General features: G+C 31.2%; 1 protein-coding gene across 1 annotated transcript; it reads right to left on the bottom strand.

The window, feature by feature from the left end:
- Positions 1-975: 975 nt before the first annotated feature.
- LOC127700375 (transcription and mRNA export factor ENY2) lies at positions 976-10,549 on the bottom strand. Its single transcript, XM_052203824.1, has 5 exons — positions 10,403-10,549; positions 9,070-9,144; positions 6,149-6,219; positions 5,103-5,177; positions 976-3,894 (listed from the first exon to the last, which is right to left on the bottom strand). The coding sequence occupies exons 1-5, from the start codon at positions 10,417-10,419 to the stop codon at positions 3,818-3,820; spliced, it is 315 nt and encodes a 104-aa protein (XP_052059784.1). The 5' UTR covers positions 10,420-10,549; the 3' UTR covers positions 976-3,817.
- Positions 10,550-21,866: the final 11,317 nt, after the last annotated feature.

The raw sequence follows: 21,866 nt of genomic DNA, 5'->3' as shown, positions 1-21,866 counted from the left end.
AAAATTTTTTTGCGGTCGTATAAAAAGGTTTCGTGAAATTCTGTTGTGTGGTTTGAGAGGAGTTGCGATGACAAGAAACAGGACTGACGGACTGACGGACGGACAGACGGACGGACGGGTCAAAAACATTATACCCTCCGCAACTCGTTGCGTGGGGTATAATAAACAGCTGTGCCATGACCTCATGTGCCCTTATTGTGCATATTGAAATTGTTGCAAATATAAAACAGGATATTAAGGAGGAATTTATTCAGAAGCAAATAAATGGCTCTGTAGAATAACATGCAGGAGGATACTTTAGGTGTATAAATATTGTGTCAATATGAATGTTGAAGGTCCCTCAACTCTGAAAAGACAATTTTCAAAATCAAAAGCCACTTTACATTCACCAATCACAACAGTAGTGTTAAGTTTGTAGTAATTTGATCCAATTAAACTACAGCTAGTACATTTCATTTTTTTTAATTTGTCTTGACAGTCAAAGTTCCATAACTCTGGAATGACATAGCCAATTAAAAAAAAAAAAATCTAATGGTGTTTTAAATTTACAAATCAAAACAATTATGTAAAGTTTCGACTAAATCAATCCAAAGAAATTCAAGTTATGGTACAACATGTAAAACAATTTACTTAAATCAGAGTTTTAAAAGTCCCATAACTCTGGAATGACAAACCAGAAAATCGAAAAAATCAAAAGGAAGCTTTCTTTTACCATTCCTACAGTAATCTCAAGTTTCGAGGAAGCCAATTGATGAATACTGGAGTAATAACGTAATATGTGAAAAATTACCTCAAATCAAACTGTTAAAGTCCTGTAGCTTAGGACAACATAGCAAAAATAATTGAAAAGAACTTTCTTCTGTCAATCCTCGTGTTGTGTTAAAATTACATGAGAATCGTATGAAATGTTGACGGACAGACATTGGTATACCATAATACGTCCCATCTTCAAGGGCATATAAAAAAACAGGAATATATAAACAATAGGTATTTTATTTACATTTAATGTTTCTAGATACAAGATCAATTCAGTGAATTAGATGAGTAAATATGTACAATGGAAATGAAATTGTAAACTTTGCACCAATTAAAATTCAACTTAAATAACCTTACCTCTGTGTAATAAAATTTTGTATCAGCCCTTAAAAACAATAGAAATAATGCTGTAAAACTGATTGAAAAAATACATATGACAATCTGGTATACATCATCATATATAGCCATCACAACAGCTTAGTCAAAACTACACAAAGGGAGTCTGGTATACATCATCATATATATATAGCTCACAACAGCTTAGTCAAAACTACACAAAGGGAGACAAATACTTTTAATCAGAAATTCTTAAAATGACAAAAGGGTGGCTGTGCATCAGGCAAAATCTTGTGGAAAACTAGAAAATATCCATCATTAAAAAAAACAAAACAGTAATTTTATTGCTGTCCTTCAACTTGACAGTTGCCAAGGGGCCTTTATGGTTGAAGAATTCAAAGAGCTCACACATTGCACATTAGTCTTTCTATAAACGTATCAATTAAAGAAACTTTACTGATTTTTTTTTCTTATTTACTGTATTAAATTATGGTTGTATAAACTGCAAAAATAAATGTCCAAAGGAGGAAAAAATCAACCAATAAAGACAAATCTCACATAAGGGAATGTGATTGAATGGAAAAAATATAATCACTGAACTTTTCAGATTTATATAATCTCAACAGAGAACAAGATAATTTTCACACAAATGTTTGTTCTCAATATCACAAATTAAGTTGTTAATTGTTATTATCTTCCAAATTAATATCTTACATTAATAATGAAATGAAATGATATGATATGACAATAAATCTATTATTTATAGATATATACCCTTCAAACAAGGCCAAAATAAACATTTAGTGATACATCGATTTCAAATTTTGACATGCCAAGAAACAAAACAATATTCTGCAGCATGCTATGTTTAAGAAATAATTAACAGCAGCCCATGAATTATTAGAGATTTATGTGGATTTAAATTTTACTCCCACTGAAGTGTAAGGGATAAAGACTGAAAGTAAAATTTACAAAAATATACGTCTAATCTATAGTAAAACAGGAAATGAACCAAATGCCCTAAAAATTACTTGATTTTAATAAAAAAAAATGTACAATTGTTACCCTTATTTGTGTTACTTTGGAAGACCGTATGAACAATCTTATAATGTAAGAGTGCACAAAACACAGTTTGAAATCATAAATTTCTGTTGGTCATTTTTTACTGAGTATTATTTTACGGAAGCAACAATAGAATTAGAAATTAAAATAACAAATGAATACAAATTATTTCCTTGTTGGGAAGTATACTGGTATCAATACTGGTTCAGAGCAGTGCAGAGCTATGGTGAGAAGTAAATAGAGAACAATGTGTTACTTAAATTTACAAACATTTCCAGCTTTATAATTGAGGTTGATTACGAGTATGTTGGAAGACATTAATAATTTTTATATTTATATAAACCAAATATAATCTTTAAATCAACAGGGATTAAAAACCTCTAATTGTTGACTCCTTGTTCAGCTTCATCATCCCAAAGCATTTCTACTACCTGACAAGGGAAATAGCCTGCTTCAAATTATATATTAAGAGTTCGATTCCGAAAATGACTTACTTGAATGGGTTATATGGAATAGTGGTATAATTGCAAATAAGACGATTAATATCAGAAGACAAAAGGACGGGAACGAGTACATCATTACATGATAGAATGGATGAGAAGCCAAGATATGTTTATTTTGGCCTCTACAGATATTATGGAATACCAGACTAGAAGTATATATATTGAGCTAAATAATGTATATATAAAAATAAATATAAGTATTTTGTACTTGTCATTATGTCAATAATTCAAATAATAAGAGACAATAACCACAGGACATATCAGTCGGCATTTCTTTTTTTCACCATCTTAAACATTCATCAAAAAAAAATTATTAAGCGGTATTTTTAGAATGATAAAGACAAGAAACTGAATGTTAAAAAAGTACAACTTCACATTTTCAAACAATACAAAATAGAGAGTACATAATATAATGCTGTTTAAAAATAATGTCTCAAATAGCACACGGTTTGTTCAAAACATGACCAAATCTAACCTGAAATATGGCTCATACTAAAACAAAATCTTTTGTTAAATCTGAGAAGAAACTGACATTTTACCTCTAGTTTTCTTTAATTTTCACTAAGCAGTTTGAACTTTGAAAGGTAAATATCAACTTCTGAATACTGCATCAAGAAAAATTCAAGAAATATTTTATGGAAATTATCATCTTTAAAACTGATGTTGGTTTGAAATTTTTCAACTTCCTATCTATCCTCATATTTTTTTTCTGAATATTTTCAATGTATTGTAAATTTAACTCATTTGTTTTGTTTTTAAAGGTTACATGTATTTGAGACAGTATTATTATAGTGAATCCAATAGCTAACTCCAAGTCAGCTGTGTCAGTGTATATATTACTGAACCACAAAAACTGCTTTTGAAACACCATCTCAAAGTTTTTAATAAAAGAGCTTAAAAGTAAATAATTTGCAAATTCAGGGAATTTTATCATTCCCTACTCACCTTGCAAACACAGACGCAAACTATCATTCCATACACAGTATACACGTGATATAAAAAAATTAAAGGCCTTGTATAAAGTCTTAGACCATTCGTTCAATATTAATGTTATAAACATTATTGCTTATTAGATTGTGGCTATATCTAGTCCAATACAGTTCTAAAGGAATGATGTGTGAAGAGTCCACTCTCCTCTGACAATCACTGAGGTATACACTTTAAATATTAGACTGCTGAGCTAGAAATGTTCTTATTCTCTGTAATAATTCTCTCTTTACATTATCTGGTACCAATGCTAAAAAATATAAAATATAAAAACTCACTTCAAAAGAGTTTATGTTAAGGCTATGAAATCTCTTTACTGATTCTTAATTACTTCAATTTGGTAAGTACGGGTTTTGGTGACTGGAAAATTTTTCCATTCACCAAAACAAGTGATTTGATTTTGTGTATTATGTATATCATTCAATATTTGTGAAGGTTCACCATATGGAATTCTATGAATTCAGGGTTTTTCCCAGGATCTTTTAGCATCATCAAGGTAATGTGATGCTATCTGAAATAATTTTCTTATAGATTGTGGTATGTATGTGGTGCTATAAATCTGGAAACAAGATGGCAAATTAAAAGTTTGTATTTACACAGATTCTAAAAAAAAAAATTGGAAGAACACTGCTATGATTAATACTGAATCTCAAATAGAATTAAAAAGTCCTTTTTCACTTAAAAAATAACAGGATAATTACTGTGAAAGAAGGCTACATCAACAGCTCAAAAGGGTTTTAGTTTTTTTTTATCCAGTCAATGTAGGAGGTGCACATGCATGACAAAGCTTCCTGCTTGTTTATCCTTCCCACCCTATGATGTAGATACCACAGCTTTTGCTTATCATATGAAATGCAACCCATAGGTTCAAATATTGGGTCAACATTTTTAGTCTTTAAGCTTATATTGTTTTGGTTTTAATACTGTAAAATCAGAAACTATTGTGAGGTTTTTATTAATGCGAATACTGCAACTGGGCGAGTATTGCAAAAATAAAAACTCGCATTGTGATATATGATACATATACCTGTATTCAGATTTTCCTGAAATCGCAATATTTAATCTTGCATTTTTGTCCATCTTTCAAAAATTGCAATAATAAATGCACCCAATAATTTCTGAATTTACAGTAATTTTTTAATTAACTAAAGTTTTAAACTTGGTGGTGGACTGGTGGTACAACTGACCAATTATTTTGTATTTTGTTCTTATACAGGTAACCACTTCACAACATTTATTTCATCATAGAAAATATAGATTTTTTAAATAAGTAAAAAAGCAGCAGAAACATGGACAAGATGACAGTCTGGAAAGAAAACCTGACACTGGAACAAAACATTAAATTCATACATAATGTTTTATTCATTACACAATTCAAGTTTCTATAATCACTTTTACCCATAGTGAAGTTAAGGTACTTCAATCAAATTGTTCAGTTTTGGTAACCAGAAAACTCACATCTTCCTTTTGGTGTTATTTCAGCCACTAAATCATCTACAGTGATATGTTCTAATCCTTTCTGTTTTACCACCTCTGGAATAAAATTTGTAAAAAATTTGTAAAAAATTTCAAACAATAAAAAACAATCAATTAAACACTAAATTGTCATTTAGAAGAGTTAAAAATAAAAATTGTCAGTTGTCTGTTCCAAATTGTTTTAAAAGGTAATAATTTTATCTTCAAATATTTAAATTTTCAAATCTAATTTTGAATGAAAATTTACAATTTCTACATGGTTGTACATACAGTTAAAGATGCATTCAAATACAATATTTGTCCTTAATTCACCAAAAAGTGAATATAAATAAATAAAATAAAATAAAGATATTAACAAATAATGTCTTTTTTTTGGGTGAAAAGGGGGTGTGGATGTTTTTTGTAGTTAATTTGTTCCGTCGTGTTTATTTTTTGTCAAAATAAAAAAAATGTTGTGTCCATGACATATCAAATGTTAACTAAAAAAATAACTCCTACATACCGGGTACTTCTTCGAATATTCTACACAGATATTTACTGTGAAAGTACTTTTCTATGTACATGTGGGTATCAATTTTTGTGGTTTGTGAAAACATCATTGTTTTTTTAATGTGGTTTCAACATTAACACTTTCAGACTGAGACTTAAATCAAAATATGTACCGGTATCTTGTTTGATATCAAATGTCCTTGTGTGAGGAAAATGAAAGATGATATCATTAAATCAATTGATTGATGATGTTTAAAGCCACTTTCAGCACTATTTGCTATATCAAGGCGGTCAGTTTTTATTGGTGGTGGAAGCTGGAGGGTCTAGAGAGAACCACATCCTTCGACAGGAAAACTGACAATCCTAGTCAATTTAGATTGCAGTCAAACGCATCTGTCACACATAGGGTTGGAAATTACAACCTTAGTGTTGATAGGCTAGTGATACAGTATATGTACTACCAAAACCACCTGGCCACAGAGGCCCTGATATCACCCAAGTGTTCTTTACATACTACATGTACACATTTCAACACCAACCTTTACAATACTGTTTAAGTTGGTCCCTCCACCCACATTCAACAAGTCTGGTCCTCAATAGCTCTTTTAATCTATAAAACAAACAATATTACAATGTACAATGTTACTTTAAACTATTTTATCACACTGAAATAATATAACAGAACAACTTGAATATTATAAAATGGCAACAAAGATGAATATAGCAGTCATATCTAACTATATATGTTAATTACATTGTATAAAAGCTCTTTGCAGAGAATGTCCTTAATCACTTTAATTGTGTTATAAATTTTGAATTAACATCACTTAATGAATTATGGTTGATATTTTCATAAAATTATACTTTTTTTGTTTATTCTACCATAATTTATATTTCAGTTTCTCAGAATCTCTTAATTCTTAGCAGATTTATGTTTTCACCGTTAAGTTAATTATCCTTTTCATTATCAACACCTGGTTTCATTGTTTTTAGTTCTTCATGGGTCTTTTTAAGTCTCTATACATCAATCAAAGTGATAATGAGCACTGATGGGTAATGATTGCATTCATTTTGAAGTCAGAACCAGGGATCTACATGGATGAAAATTTAATGACGGAGGAACTTTCACCATGACAAAACCCCGTGTCTATAGCGTGGCGTCATCGAAAGTATTTCATTCCTCTATTTCTATGTAAGGAATGGTGAACAGACTGATATATTGCTTATTATATTTATTGTCCCCTGTGTAACGCGTTGGAGGGGGGACATAGAAATTCCAGGCGTCCGTCTGGTCTTGTTAGCGCTCTCAGGTGTACAATTCTTGCCAGATTTTTATGAAACTTATATCATAGGTTTATATCAGCAATGTCTTGGACGAGTTCAAAAATCAGTGTGGATCAATTATTTTTAAAAGAGTTATGCCCCTTGGAAACATTAATTATATGGAAAGTTGCATCATTAGCGGTCTCATGTGTACAATTCTTGCCAGATTTTTATGAAACTTATATCATAGGTTTATATTAGCAATGTCTTGGACGAGTTCCAAAATCAGTGCCGATCAATTATTTTAAAGGAGTTATGCCCCTTAGAAACATTAATTATATGGAAAATTGCATTGTTAGCACTCTCATGTGTACAATTCTTGCCAGAATTTTATGAAACTTATATTATAGGTTTATATCAGCAATGTCTCAGACAAATTTGAAAATCGGTGCCGATTAATTATTTTTTAAAGAGTTATGTCCCTTGGAAATATTGATTATATGGAAAATTGCATTGTTAGTGCTCTCATGCGTACAATTCTTGCTAGAATTTTATGAAACTTATATTATAGGTTTATATCAGCAATGTCTTTGACACTTTCGAAAATATGTGCTGATCAAATATTTTTAACAAGTTATGCCCCTTGGAAAAATTAATTATAAAGGAAATCGCATTGCATTTGCTCTGAAGCCTTAATTTCTCCAAGATATTTATAAATTGTTTTAAAGAACCAAAAAAAAAGTACTTTTTTAGTTATTGCCCTTGGATAGATAAAATATGTGCAACCTGGGGACATTGGAACTCTAGATCTGTTCTCTTATTACATTATAGAATAACCAATATTTTCATTGTCATTTGTAACAATTCCAATGCCAAGTCTGCATGGCTCCCCCTTAGTCAAGAATGACCACAAGCTGTCCTTAAGGTTTCCAAGTTGTTTTCTTGCTATTTTGGTAATTGTTAAGGCCTTGAAAATTGGGGGATCTTTTTTTCACTGTCAAATTCAGAAGTCATGTACCGGTATCAACGATTTGCAGCATCAACAATAAGAAGTTTCGTACTGGTTTTGTAAAACGTTGAAGAAAGATTTGGAGGGCAAACGTTTACAACTTAAAAGGTTCAAATGATTTTAAATTGCAAATTTCATAGTAATATACTTTGAAACATGCATCCTTCGATTTGGACTGAATCCGGATGTATCAATTTGATTGTAAACTACGGAATGAATTCGGAATTACGATACGAAAATGTCTTCAGATTATCAAGTTGCAGTTAATATTCATGTATTTATTTTTAAACCTGTAAACCTGTAAAGTCATTCAATATTATATATAGTTGCTGTACTCATGTTATTTGGCATGAAATTAAGTTCTGTTTTATGTCTTATTTTGTACTCATTTAAAAAAGGGGGTGCTGATTGCGTAAGTCAATATAAAAGCACGTGTTCAACTTGTTTAACTCTTTTCTATGCAACTGAATTTAAAATTTATTTTTTGATCTAAATTTTCATTAGCATTTGCTTAAAATAATTAAATAATGCAATCAATCATCTATCTTGATCAAGTGATCTCCTGACCAGTGTGTGGATCTACCTGTACAAGTGATTAGCGATCTTCAGCCGGATATCCCTCAGGGCTTTAAAACTGTGATCAGGAGGACCCTTTGGATCATAATACAATGAGCCTATGGGTTATGCAATTACATGCAACTGATTATAATTCCTAAAAAAAATGGTGGTGGCTATCGGAACGAAAACAAAATTTTGACGATGGCGGGGATCATTCGATGATGGCGCGGATCATTTCAAATTTTGATGGTGAAAGATATTTTAACGATGGGTGTGCGCCATCATAAAACAGGTCATGGAGATCCCTGCAGAACTGTAAAATAAACATTGCATTAAGCATTATAAAAACTGTTTCAACTACATTTATGGCCTCCACACAATCCCCAACATTTCAGAGAAATAAGATATATGTGGGATTTACCTTTAAATCAAACACTATGTTTTAATAACATGGAAATAACTCCTACAATTTTAAATGGATAATCGCACAATTTTTAAATGAAGCACAGATGCAAGTTGTATAAAGTTATCATGGGGAAAGGCAGTTTTAGTTTTCATTTCTAAAAGTAAATTTTACATTTGTTTATGCCACTGATTAACTTTATCTGTATAATGTTACTGATATCAAACCTCTCTCTTTCTCCTGTTTCCACCAACTTCTGATTGATAGTTGCCCTCATCTGAGCATCTTTAATTTTTCTGTCACTACAATTAAAGTCAACGGTTTGTAATTCAACGTTTATAATAAAAAAAATTTAATTAATTGTCCTCATTGAAGCATCTTTAATTTTTCTGTCACTACATGTTAGAAATATAGTGTTATAATCTGGCTGTTGATGTATATAGCTCCGGTAGATTTAAGGTTAGAATGGAATTAATAAATAGTTGTATAACTTTAACCTTTTAACCATAACATTTTTAGAATGAACATTGTATTTGTACAGGGTATTTTCATTTGTGTTGTGTAAAGAATTGTGGTAAATGTCATCAAACTGCATTTTCTGACCATCATATCTATTATTATGACGATATACTTTTATTTGATTTAATTTAAGGAATCCTAAAAATATGTTTCATAGATATTAGTATTCAACTTTTTAACTATACTTTCTTTCGTTCGGAAAACTCTGTTTGACACATTTTCATGGGAGACATATTATTATGAGGATCCTTTATATACATAATATTCATTAAACTCCAGTAATTGTGTCATTGATGTGATAGTTTCCCACACTTTATAGTAGTCTATCCTCGACAGTAGAATATTTCTCTGGCATGTCTGGACTTAAATTTAATTTGAGTGGTAGGATAAATATGTAAATAAGCTGAACATGAAACTCCACGGCAATGTGTATGCTTACAGTAAAAATTATGTCAGAATTATCCACCACAGAAAATCGTCTAGAATAATGTGAAGGACATGATTATATAGTGCAATCACAATAAAAATTAGGTTACCCTTAGTTACAAACATTATCTCAAATGAACGTGATTGATAGTTCAAAATTTTAGAAAAACCTAGTGCCATTTTAGCATGACCGCTACTAGACCGAGATTGCTCTGACGTCCAACGGTTGTTTTGCCAGACAAGCACTTATCTGGCAAAACAGCCGTTGGACGTCAGAGCAATCTCGGACTAGACCGCAACCATATATAATAGTTTTAATTACCATTTTCAACTGTTTTGTACAATGTACATTGTTCTTTTTTAAAAATTACAATTTTATTTCGTTTTTTTTACTACCATTTCTAGCACTCGAGGTACTCGAAATACTATGCAGTTTGACCACAATCTTGTATCGAATGATAACTTTTTGAAGTTTCACCTCCGTGCAGTAGACAACTTTCCGTAGCCTTGCGTAGGTCGAACCCTAAATTGTCACATTCACAAATGTGTGTGTGTGTTTTGTTTTTATGTTTAGCCTTGATATGTCTTAAAAAATCACAGAATGAATAAACTTACTCTCCAATGCCAGCCATGGTGCACTAAAATGAAAAATTTCAACGAGCTGGTCAACGTTTGTTAGACGCTTGAAGAAAATGTGCGTTTTATTTTGCCTTAGTTCATCCCTACAATGGTTAATAAATCCCCCCCAAGGAGCACCACCACTAACACTCAAGTAAACACCGATAGAACTTGGGTGATAATTACTCAGTATAGTTACTTTAAATTTCATTTGCTCTATAGTTGATTTTGACCGATGTTTTACCAATTTCCTTGCAAAAATTGCTTCCTAGATAATTTGATATTTCCCTTTTTATCATTTTCCTATAGGTATCCTTTTAATTTCTGTTTTCATGTTGTCAAAGGTAGTTAATTATTTATCAATAATCAAAGTGCTTGTGAGCACTGAGGGGGTAAAGATTTTTAAGTTGTCATTGTTAGCTTTAAAAATGTACTGCATTAAATCAGAGACATAATTATAATGTATTATATAAATATATATATATATGTCACCGATTAAATTTTGGCAATATTTTTAATTGATACTATATAAGTCTCATGTTTAAGGTCTTGTCAAGTAGATCCAGCTTGTGGCGCATAATTTTCAAACTTGTCTATTTGCTAAGTTATTAAGGGAGCTACCATTTGATTTTTATGGAGGGGGGCTAGGATGAAATTTGAAAAAAAAGGCAGGACAGGAGTTTTGAGTAAAAAAAAAGGCAGGATGAGCAACTTGGCAAAAAAAAAGGGCAGGATGACAATTAATGTAAAAAAAGTCAGGATAAACTAATAAAAAAAAAAGGCAGGACCGAATAGAGTAAAAAATAAAAAGGCAGGACAGAGATTTCAACAACAAAAAAATGCAAGACAACATTTTTCATCCTAGCCCCCAATAAAAATCAAATGGTAGCTCCCTAAGGAGAACAACCAGGAACCAGATATCTAAAAACCTTGTTAATTAAGATGCAGTTTATATTGATGAAATATCTTGTAGTGCTTGAGAAATGAATTAAACAATTAGTAATGTAAACAAAGACAATTTTACCAATGAAAGGAGATGTGGAGTTTATATCATCAATGAGACAGCAAACAATTAACACAGAAAACATTTAGAGGTCAACATACCATCATCAACAATAGACAATAAACTTAAGAGTTTCTACACAACATTTAATCTATAAGTCACACTGAGTCTAGAAGAGTGTGAATTATTTCAACAGTCAGAGGTGATCAAAGATCTGCTTCAAAACCAAATTCCCTTAACGACAAAAAACATAAAAATATAACTAATAACAACCACTGACATGATTACTGACTTGATACAAGATAAAATTGAGAATGGAAATGGGGAATATGTCAAAGAGACAACAACCCGACCTAAGAGCAGAAAACAGCCCACAGCCACCAATGGTTAGAGCATAAAAATCTGGCTGGGATTAAACTAGTATTTTTGAGAATTCAACCATCCCCCTTTAAATCTCAATCAGTGGAATATCTAATAGTATATGAAATATTATTATTGATGTAAACTTGAACAGATGTGAGTACAGCATGAAAAATTTGTGAAAGTTACCTATATTTTTCTCAAGACTGAACTTCTCACAAACATATATAACTGTATGTAAGTTGAGAATATCCTTGGTTTCATTCTACATCAAATATTAAGTTGATGTTGAATTCAGTCAAATTCGGCAAGCATGATGCAACATCTTGAACCTCCTTGTCCTTGATGCAGACCTACTCACTAAAGTGCAACTGCACGGGAGTTTAGGTAAACTATCATATCATGGTATGAGGTATGAAGTTAAATGAAAACTTCATTCAATGAATTAAAACAAACAGTTCAGGTAAAACTTACCAACTATTGTCATCGATGCTGACCTACTCACTAAGGCTTAGTTTGACTCGGACAATAAATAAGGTGCATGATTAAACCGTGTATTCACTAATTTATTTGTTTCTTCTAAGAAACACCTGTTGTGTAAAATTTTTGTGAAGATCCAGGGGAGTAAAACTACTATCCACATCATTTGGTCTCTGGTGGATAGTTGTGTCTTTGGCAAATATACCACATATCATTATTTATTTATTTAGTTTCCATGAGATATGCCCAAAACTTTTTTTAAAACAATCAAGTCCCCCAATACTGGAAGCATTGTGTGAAACTCTGATCCTGCAAAGATTTATTATAAGAGATGATCTGAATTTTATGCATGTTTAATAACTTGAGAATATTTGTATTGCAAAGTAACTTGTTGTCTTGTTTGAATTGTTATGTTATGCCTTTTTATAGCTAAATACTATAGGGATTAGGTTTTGCTCACTGTTGAAGGAAAAGCCATCATACAGTAACCTATGGTTGCTTACATTCACACCATATGGTCTCTGTTGGATAGTTGTCTGATTGGCAATCATACCACATCCCATTATTTTCAAATCAGATAAAATGAACTGGCAGACAGACAACAGTCATGACAGAATACAATTGTCTTCCACAAGCTAATGAAAATATCAGCAAAATCATTTTGAATTCCCATCTCAATCTCTCTGAATTAAAACTTTGAAAATAGAAAGAGTGATTGGTTGTTGCTTGCTTAAAGTCCTTTGAAAATAGATGAATGTTAAAAACAAGAGGCTGTTGAGTGACAGCAAACCGGATTTTCCTGCAGAGGTCGAACTCTGAACAGTTGAGCAAGTATGGACACAACATTTAAGCTTAAAACAGCTCTGAATTTGGATTGTGATTGAATATTTAAAATAGATTATTATCTAATTAATAATGAAAATGATATTTGCAAATCTGAACCCCAAACAGGATCATGTAAACATTAAACATTAACACACACAACAAAAATAAAATACCACATAACAACTGTGACATCTACCTTCATAACACACATGACTTAAAGAAAATAGTTATAAAGAAATTTTGACAAATAATGACTAAAATTAATTGAACAGAATTCATATACTTATTTTATCATTACTGGTTCATGGAATTAGTTTGAGTTATTTCCCTTTGAACAGAAATATGGTTTAACTAATAAAGCAAACATAGTTATCTAAAATTAGATATGATTTAACTCTCTAAAATTAGATATGATGTTACACAATGTATAGCTATTTTCAAATTATAATCAAATATAATTAATAGTTCCAAATATTTTTTCTTTCATTTGTCACAAACTAATATAGATCTGCAACTTATCTATCAATGTCAACAACTTTATCTACACAATGTAATGTAATGAAATATATTCTTTAATAAAAAAAAAAGATTATTATCTAATTAAAGTTCACTTCATAAAAAAAAATTTATATATGTAGCATTCAGAAAATTAGTTTACATAGAATAACAAACAAACCTACCACAAAATTCTTCAAACAATTTACCAAAGAAAAGAAAAAAAATCCAAAACGTCACTTATCATTAATACAATGTCTTTTAAAAATCTTTTAAATAAACAGTTAACACAGAGATATGTCTCGCCTATTTTATAGCTAAATACTATAGGGATTAGGTTTTGCTCATTGTTGAAGGAAAAGCCGCCCTACAGTGACCTATATTCAATCACAATCCAAATTCAGAGCTGTTTTAAGCTTAAAAGTTGTGTCCATACTTGCTCAACTGTTCAGGGTTCGACCTCTGCAGGAAAATCCGGTTTGCTGTCACTTGACAGCCTCTTGTTTTTAACATTCATCTATTTTCAAAGGACTTTAAGCAAGCAACAACCAATCACTCTTTCTATTTTCAAAGATTTAAAGAGGTTGAGATGGGAATTCAAAATAATTTTGATGATATTTTAATTAGCTTGTGGACGACAGTTGTTTTCTGTCATGACTGTTATTTTGATAACGCAAATGTTGAAATTAAAATAGCAATACTTTAACATGTAAGTTATGCAAATATTCAAAGTCAATGAACCATGACTGAAGGTACAGGGCTAAACAATCTCCATGGAAATGAGATGTGCCAATGCTAATACAACTGCAAACCAAATGCCATTGACTTTTCATAAGTCGTTCCCTTTAAACAAACCTAAACACAAACATTTAAACTTGTAAACTATGTAAAATTTTCAAAGTCAATGAACCATATTTAGGGGCTGGGGTTATATAATCTCCATGGAAATGAAACTTGCAAATGCCAATACATTTGCATACCAAATATCATTGACTTAACATTAGTGGTTCATATCACTAACTAATACATGTAAACTAAGCAAAAGTTTCAAAGTCAATAGACCATGTCTGAGGGGTAAGGACCATATATTCTCCATGGAAATGAGGTGTGCTAATGCTTATACAACTGCATACCAATTATCAATGACCTATCACTTACAGTTCCCCTTAAACTGACCTAATCACAAACTAATACATGAAAACTAAGCAAAAGTTTCAAAGTCAATAGACCATGAATGAAGGGGAGGGGCCAAATAATCTCCATGGAAATGAGATGTGCCAATGCTTATACAACTGTATACCAATTTTCATTGACCTACCACTAACAGTTCCCCTTAAACTGACCTAATCACAAACCAATACATGAAAACTAAGCAAAAAATTCAAAGTCAATAGACCATGAATGAGGGGGCAGGGCAAAATAATCTCCATGGAAATGAGATATGCCAATGCTTATACAACTGCATACCAAATATCATTGACCTACCACTAGTGGTTCCCCATAAACTGACCTAATCACAAACTAATACATGTAAACTAAGCAAAGTTTCAAAGTCAATATACCTTGACTGAGGGGCAGGGCCAAACAGAGATTATTTGGCCCTGCACCTCAGTCAAGGTATATTGACTTTAAAACTTTGCTTAGTTTACATGTATTAGTTTGTGATTAGGGGCAGGGCCAAATAATCTCCATGGTAATGAGATGTGCCAATGCTAACACAACTGCATACCAAATATCATTGACCTACCACTAGTGGTTCCCCATAAACAGACCTAATCACAAACTAATACATGTAAACTAAGCAAAGTTTCAAAGTCAATAGACCTTGACTGAGGGGCATGGCAAATAATCTCCATGGTAATGAGATGTGCCAATGCTTATACAACTGCATACTAAATATCATTGACCTACCACTAGTGGTTCCCCATAAACAGACCTAATCACAAACTAATACATGTAAACCATGGAAGTAATATTGAATATTACTTCCATGTGTAAACTAAGCAAAGTTTCAAAGTCAATAGACCTTCACTGAGGGGGCAGGGCCAAATAATCTCCATGATAATGAGATGTGCCAATGCTAATACAACTGCATACCAAATATCATTGACCTACCACTAGTGGTTCACCATGAACTAGACCTAACTACAAACTAATACATTGTTGACGCCGCCGCCGCATACCCTGTCTCACTTTTTGATTCCGTCAAGGCGAGACAAAAATAAGTTATTTCCCTTTGTACAGAAATGGAATAATTCATCAAAAATTGAATTCTTGGGAAAGGGCAATAACTCAACAAGTAGAAAAGCTAAACTCGTGAAAATTGAACTTGACCTTCATTTAGTCACAGGAAACAACATATCTAAATATGATAAAATTTCGTCAAAGAGTTTTCATGTTAATGAACGGACACTGTTTGGCATCCGCCCGCCCGCCCGCCCGCCTGACATCCCCAAATCAGTAACCGATTTTTCCTTCGAAAATCTGGTTCATAAATAAAATTTTACAACAAATTTAAATATTTCCCATATTTTAATATCAATCATTTTGATTAGATTAAAATTTTAACAAGAAATAACATAACAGAACATTGCAGTAATATGCTGCCTACCATGTTATAATCAAAATGATAACTAAAAATAGAATTGTCAGGCAATACAATAACAACAGTTTCAAAAATCAACATTAGATATATTAAAAAAAGAAATAACATCTGATTATAGCTGGGTTTTTCCCTTCTCTTAAAATAAAATATATATATCAATTAACTCATCATAGATACCAGGACTAAGATTTTGTACAAAAGACTCATCAGTGATGCTCAAATAAAAAAATTTAAGAAGGCCAAATAAAGAACAAAGCTGAAGAGCATTGAAGACCAAAAATTCTGATAGGTTTTGCCAAATAAAGCTAATGGAATATCAACAGAGACTTATTGAAAAATGAAATTTTCATCAATATTAAAATTCATCAAAAATTAATCTTTATTTTTTGCATAACTGTTTCAATAGTTTGGAAATCTCCAATGATTAAAAACCAAAATCATTCTACTCTTAATGTCTTTCAACCTTTTAAATGATACAGCAGTCTTTTTATTTCTATTTTTCATTTTTCCATAAATACTAAAACTTCTGAAAGTAAAAAGAAAATAACTCGATCACCAATCACATTATTAAATGCATGCACTAATTTTATAATTTACAACAGTTTGCCATTAGACCATACTTAATTTTGACAGATGTTTAAATTTGATATTGGTAACAGCATGACAGTGTTCTGTTTTGATTATATATATTTTTTAAAATTATCTCCCCTTGTCAAAAAATTCTTTACAGTAAACTGCCACATGCACAATTACATGTACATGTACATGTGCACACACACTATGTAAATAGTGTCCTCAATTAAATATGCCTTCACTGTATCAGTGTACTTTGACTTCCATTTTAGAAAAAGACATGACACTCGGTTTGGTATTTTTTAATTTTTTTTCCAAATTAATTATTCACTTTTTTATGATATTTATAAAAAAGAAGATGTGGTATGATTGCCAATGAGACAACTCTCCACAAGAGACCAAATGACACAGAAATTAACAACTACAGGTCACCGTACGGACTTCAACAATGAGCAAAGCCCATACCGCACAGTCAGCTATAAAAGGCCCCGAAATGACAATGTAAAACAATTCAAACGAGAAAACTAACGGCCTAATTTATGTCCAAAAAATGAACGAATAACAAATATGTAACACATTAACAAACGACAACCACTGAAATATTATCTATTACAGAATGAATTTTGCATAGATGTACATTAATTTAATTTTTGCATTAAATAAATAATGAATCAAAAAGTATCTTGGTGTATTGTCTGAACGTCTGATTGTGTCTCAAATTTGGAAAATTTATTAAGAAAAGGATGTTACAAATGCCAAAGCATGAATTTAACCCCTTTTCAAAAGTTTTTATCTTTGATATAAAACAAGCATGATCCATGATATTGTTGTATACTTTGACATGTAATGTACATTGTTGGTTAGTTGGCAAGTGTTCTGTGACTTTGTGATCATTTCACTCCAGTTTAAATAGCAATTATGACTATATGTTCAACAAATGCAAAGTAACTTTACTGTGTTTCATTTTGGCAGATGGCTTTGAGATAATATAGGGTTAATTCTCATTTGACCTTTATTAGTTTTAGGAAGAATCTGTATTCTGTGCCTTTAAGCATTTATTGTACCTTTGGTGTTCCAAATTAGAAGTCACAGTACAACGAGAATGGGAACGCATATTTTGTAGAGGACACAGTTTACATAGTGTAATGCATATGCATGGATTGTTCATTAGCAAATTTTTTGCTATGTTTCACACCATTTTCTGATTACATTATATTACATATATTATACACAAATATATAAACGCTCACTGGACAATTAAACAATAATATATTTTTCCATTTTAATATATATATATAAATAATACTTTTAGCAAATCAATAAAACAAGAGTGCACAAACTGAAATGTCTTGTCTGCTTTATTGGTCATGATTGAATTTATGTTGAAATTCTTCAAGATAAAGGTTTTCCCAAATAGTATAACAACAACTTTACATTATCACCGCTCCTTTGGTGTATGGAATGATTGTAAGGTGTACATAACAGTTTGGCTATTTTCGTCTGACCTTGATCTCATTTTCGTGATTCATTAGTCAATGTGAAGTTTTCATGGTTAGTGACAGACATGTACATCTGGCAAGTACAATTTATCCCATATACCAAATAAAATTATCATATTATCCATAATAATAATAAACAGATAAATTTACATGACAAATCAATAAACAAGTTTTTTAAGCAGTTGCAGAACCATGAAATTGAGGTCAAGGACATTGTACATATGATACATTGTATAACAGAAGGAAACTTTGTAACATACATGTAGGACATCTGTATATGGGGTACATGTATGAAGCATCCAGTTCTTCTACCCTCTGAAATATAAAGCTTTATACATATTGTCAACCCTGCAGCAGGATAAGCATCCCTATGTCTTGCATTCTTTGACTATCATTGCAGGCGAGACAAAATCTAGCTTATTTTCTTATAACATTCATGATTATAGTTAGAAATTTATTGTATTATATAACATACATACATTTTAAAAAGCTCAATATTTTAATTACAAGTCATGCTAGTAATTAAGACAAAAATATTGCAAACTTCCAAGTAAAATAATACTGGCCCTCTTAACAAGTCTAATGGTCAAATATTGTTCTCCAGGATAATGGCATAAGGACCGAAAATTTTATGCTATGCCATAGTAAACATCACTTGTTCATGTTGTTATTAGGCATTGATAAAAAATTCCATTCTCAAAGGGTACAATAAAATTTCAAAAGTATTGTCAAACAAGAAGAAATTGCTAGGCAGATCTGATATTTTAAATTATTTTTATATTATAACTGATATCTTTTAAAGTGTATATCTATTTACATATTGTGTAAATTCACATACTTGCCTATTGTTGAAGACCATAACTTGAACTGCATATAACTTTTCTGGTTTTTTTATTGGGAGTATACTTCAGATTTGGTTTCACTGTCAATGACTGTATAACATGATTGTATATAAAACAAACTTGAGTATTTGCCTTGCTTTAAGTACACTATTTTGCATTTATTCTTCTCAAAGCATGAAACAGAACATGCATGTTACTTCACTGATTCATGATTCACATGCATGCTATGTTAAATGGGGAAATATGGGTTATAAAGAAGCTTTTAAGTCTGTATGTCCAAAAACTATGAAATTTCTTTAAAAGCTCTTTTTTCTCATGCAAACTATTTATAGATGTATTACAAACTTATAAAAGTATCATGCAAATATATATATCACACTGTAGTAATAAACACTGAAGACTGGATGTTATCAAAAAAAAAAAATAAGATATTATATACAAACAAATCTCTTGTAAAGAAACAATATAACAAGTAACTTAATAAAATGCTTCGCTGGGCGCTGCTTGATACGACCGCAGAGGTCGAACCCTGAACAGTTGGGGCAAGTATGGACACAACATTCAAGCTTGATACAGCTCTGAATTTGGATTGTGATTAAATATTTGACACAGCATAGGTTTCTGACACAGAAAGAATGTGGTCTAAGAACTTGAATTTTTTTAATTTACCTATTATGGTCCAATGTCCAAAATCAAAATACATGGTTAGATTCAGCATATCAAAGAACCCCATATATTCAATTTTTGTTGAAATCAAACAAAGTTTAATTTTGGACCCTAACTTGGACCAACTTGAAAACTGGGCCCATAATCAAAAATCTAAACACATGTTTAGATTCAGCATATCAAAGAACCCCAAGAATTCAATTTTTGTTAAAATCAAACTAAGTTTAATTTTGGACCCTTTGGACCTTAATGTAGACCAATTTAAAAAACAGGACCCAAAATTAAAAATCTATAAAAACACAGTTAGATTTGGCATATCAAAGAACCCCATTAATTCAATTTTTGATGAAATCAAACAAAGTTTAATTTTGGACCCTTTTGACCTCAATATGAACCAATTTGATAGCGGGCCCACAAATAAAAAATCTAAATACATGGTTAGATTCAGCATATCAAAGAACTCCATATATTCAATTTTTGTTGAAATCAAACAAAGTTTAATTTTGGACCCCAATTTGGACCAACTTGAAAACTAGGCCAAAAATCTAAAATCTAAATACATGTTTAGATTCAGCATATCAAAGAACCCCATATATTCAATTTTTGTTGAAATCAAACAAAGTTTTATTTTGGACCCCAACATGGACCAACTTGAAAACTGGGCCCATAATCAAAAATCTAAACACATGTTTAGATTCAGCATATCAAAGAACCCCAAGAATTCAATTTTTGTTAAAATCAAACTAAGTTTAATTTTGGACCCTTTAGACCTTAATGTAGACCAATTTAAAAAACAGGACCCAAAATTAAAAATCTAAAAACACGGTTAGACTTGGCATATCAAAGAACCCCATTTATTCAATTTTTGATGAAATCAAACGAAGTTTAATTTTGGACCCTTTTGACCTCAATATGAACCAATTTGATAGCGGGGTCCACAATTAAAAAATCTAAATACATGGTTAGATTCAGCATATCAAAGAACCCCATATATTCAATTTTTGTTGAAATCAAACAAAGTTTAATTTTGGACCCTAATTTGGACCAACTTGAAAACTGGGCCAAAAATCAAAAATCTCAATTCATGTTTAGATTCAGCATATCAAAGAACCCCATATATTCAATTTTTGTTCAAATCAAACAAAGTTTAATTTTGGACCCTTTGGAGCTTAATGTAGACCAATTTGAAAACTGGACCCAAAATTAAGAATTTAAATACACGGTTAGATTCGGCATTACAAATAAATAAATGTGGTCAAAGATTTTACAAATCTAATGCGCCATACTGTGCAATTAAAGATTACTTCTTGAAATTTTTCAATATTTGAAATTTGAAAAAAAAATAATATTTGAAGAATAATTCTTTTTAATCTCTGAAATCTGAAATGAGAAAAAAATGACCCCCCACAATTTCTTTTTACCCCCCCCCCCCCTTTTTTTCCCCAAAAAATTCTTTCCCTCAAGATATGGTCATAATCTCAATTCAAATTTCCAATGGAGTTTGCAACCATAATTACCCATTTAAATTTACCATAGTGCTAACTTAATCTATTTATAATAGAATTTAAAATATAGTGTCAAATCTTTCATATGCATTTTTTTGTAAAAAAAAGATGCAACATTTGCAGATATTTTTACTGGTCTTCCTTTATAAATATGCATTTCTTTAAACATAATTCAAAAGCAGTGTAAGGGAAGTAACCAAAATGTTGTATTTGGATTACCTCCCTTACACTGTTTTAAATTATCTTAATTGTTCATTAACCATTACCTTATATACATAATTTAAAAGCAGTGTAAGGGAGATAATTTCAATGATGTATTTGATATATCTCCCTTACACTGCTTTAAATTATGTTTTGTACTAAAAGTATTTGTCCATTAACCAGGACAACCTTGTTTTTCCCCCTTTTATGCCCCTAATTCCTAAACGGTTTGAGCCATAACCCCCCAAAGCAAATCCTAACCATCCCTTTGTGGTATGGAAACTTGTAATATAATTTCAGAGAGATCCATACACCGTTCCACAGTTATTGTCTGGAAACTAGAAAATGCTTATTTTTGGCCCCTAATTCCTTAACTGTTGGTACCATAACCCCCAAAATCAATCCCC

The sequence above is a fragment of the Mytilus californianus genome, unplaced genomic scaffold, assembly GCF_021869535.1.
Source record: "Mytilus californianus isolate M0D057914Y unplaced genomic scaffold, xbMytCali1.0.p SCAF_5, whole genome shotgun sequence".
NCBI lineage: Eukaryota > Metazoa > Mollusca > Bivalvia > Mytilida > Mytilidae > Mytilus > Mytilus californianus.
This window is presented reverse-complemented; position numbering and strand designations above follow the sequence as displayed.

Excerpts from the sequence above, each read along its gene's own strand:
- LOC127700375 (XM_052203824.1), bottom strand. Across the intron at positions 6,220-9,069 it reads GAAACAGGAGAAAGAGAGAG|ATTAAAAGAGCTATTGAGGA; the intron begins GTTTGATATCAG and ends TTTGTTTTATAG. Across the intron at positions 3,895-5,102 it reads AATAACACCAAAAGGAAGAT|CATTGGTACCAGATAATGTA; the intron begins GTGAGTTTTCTG and ends TATATTTTTTAG.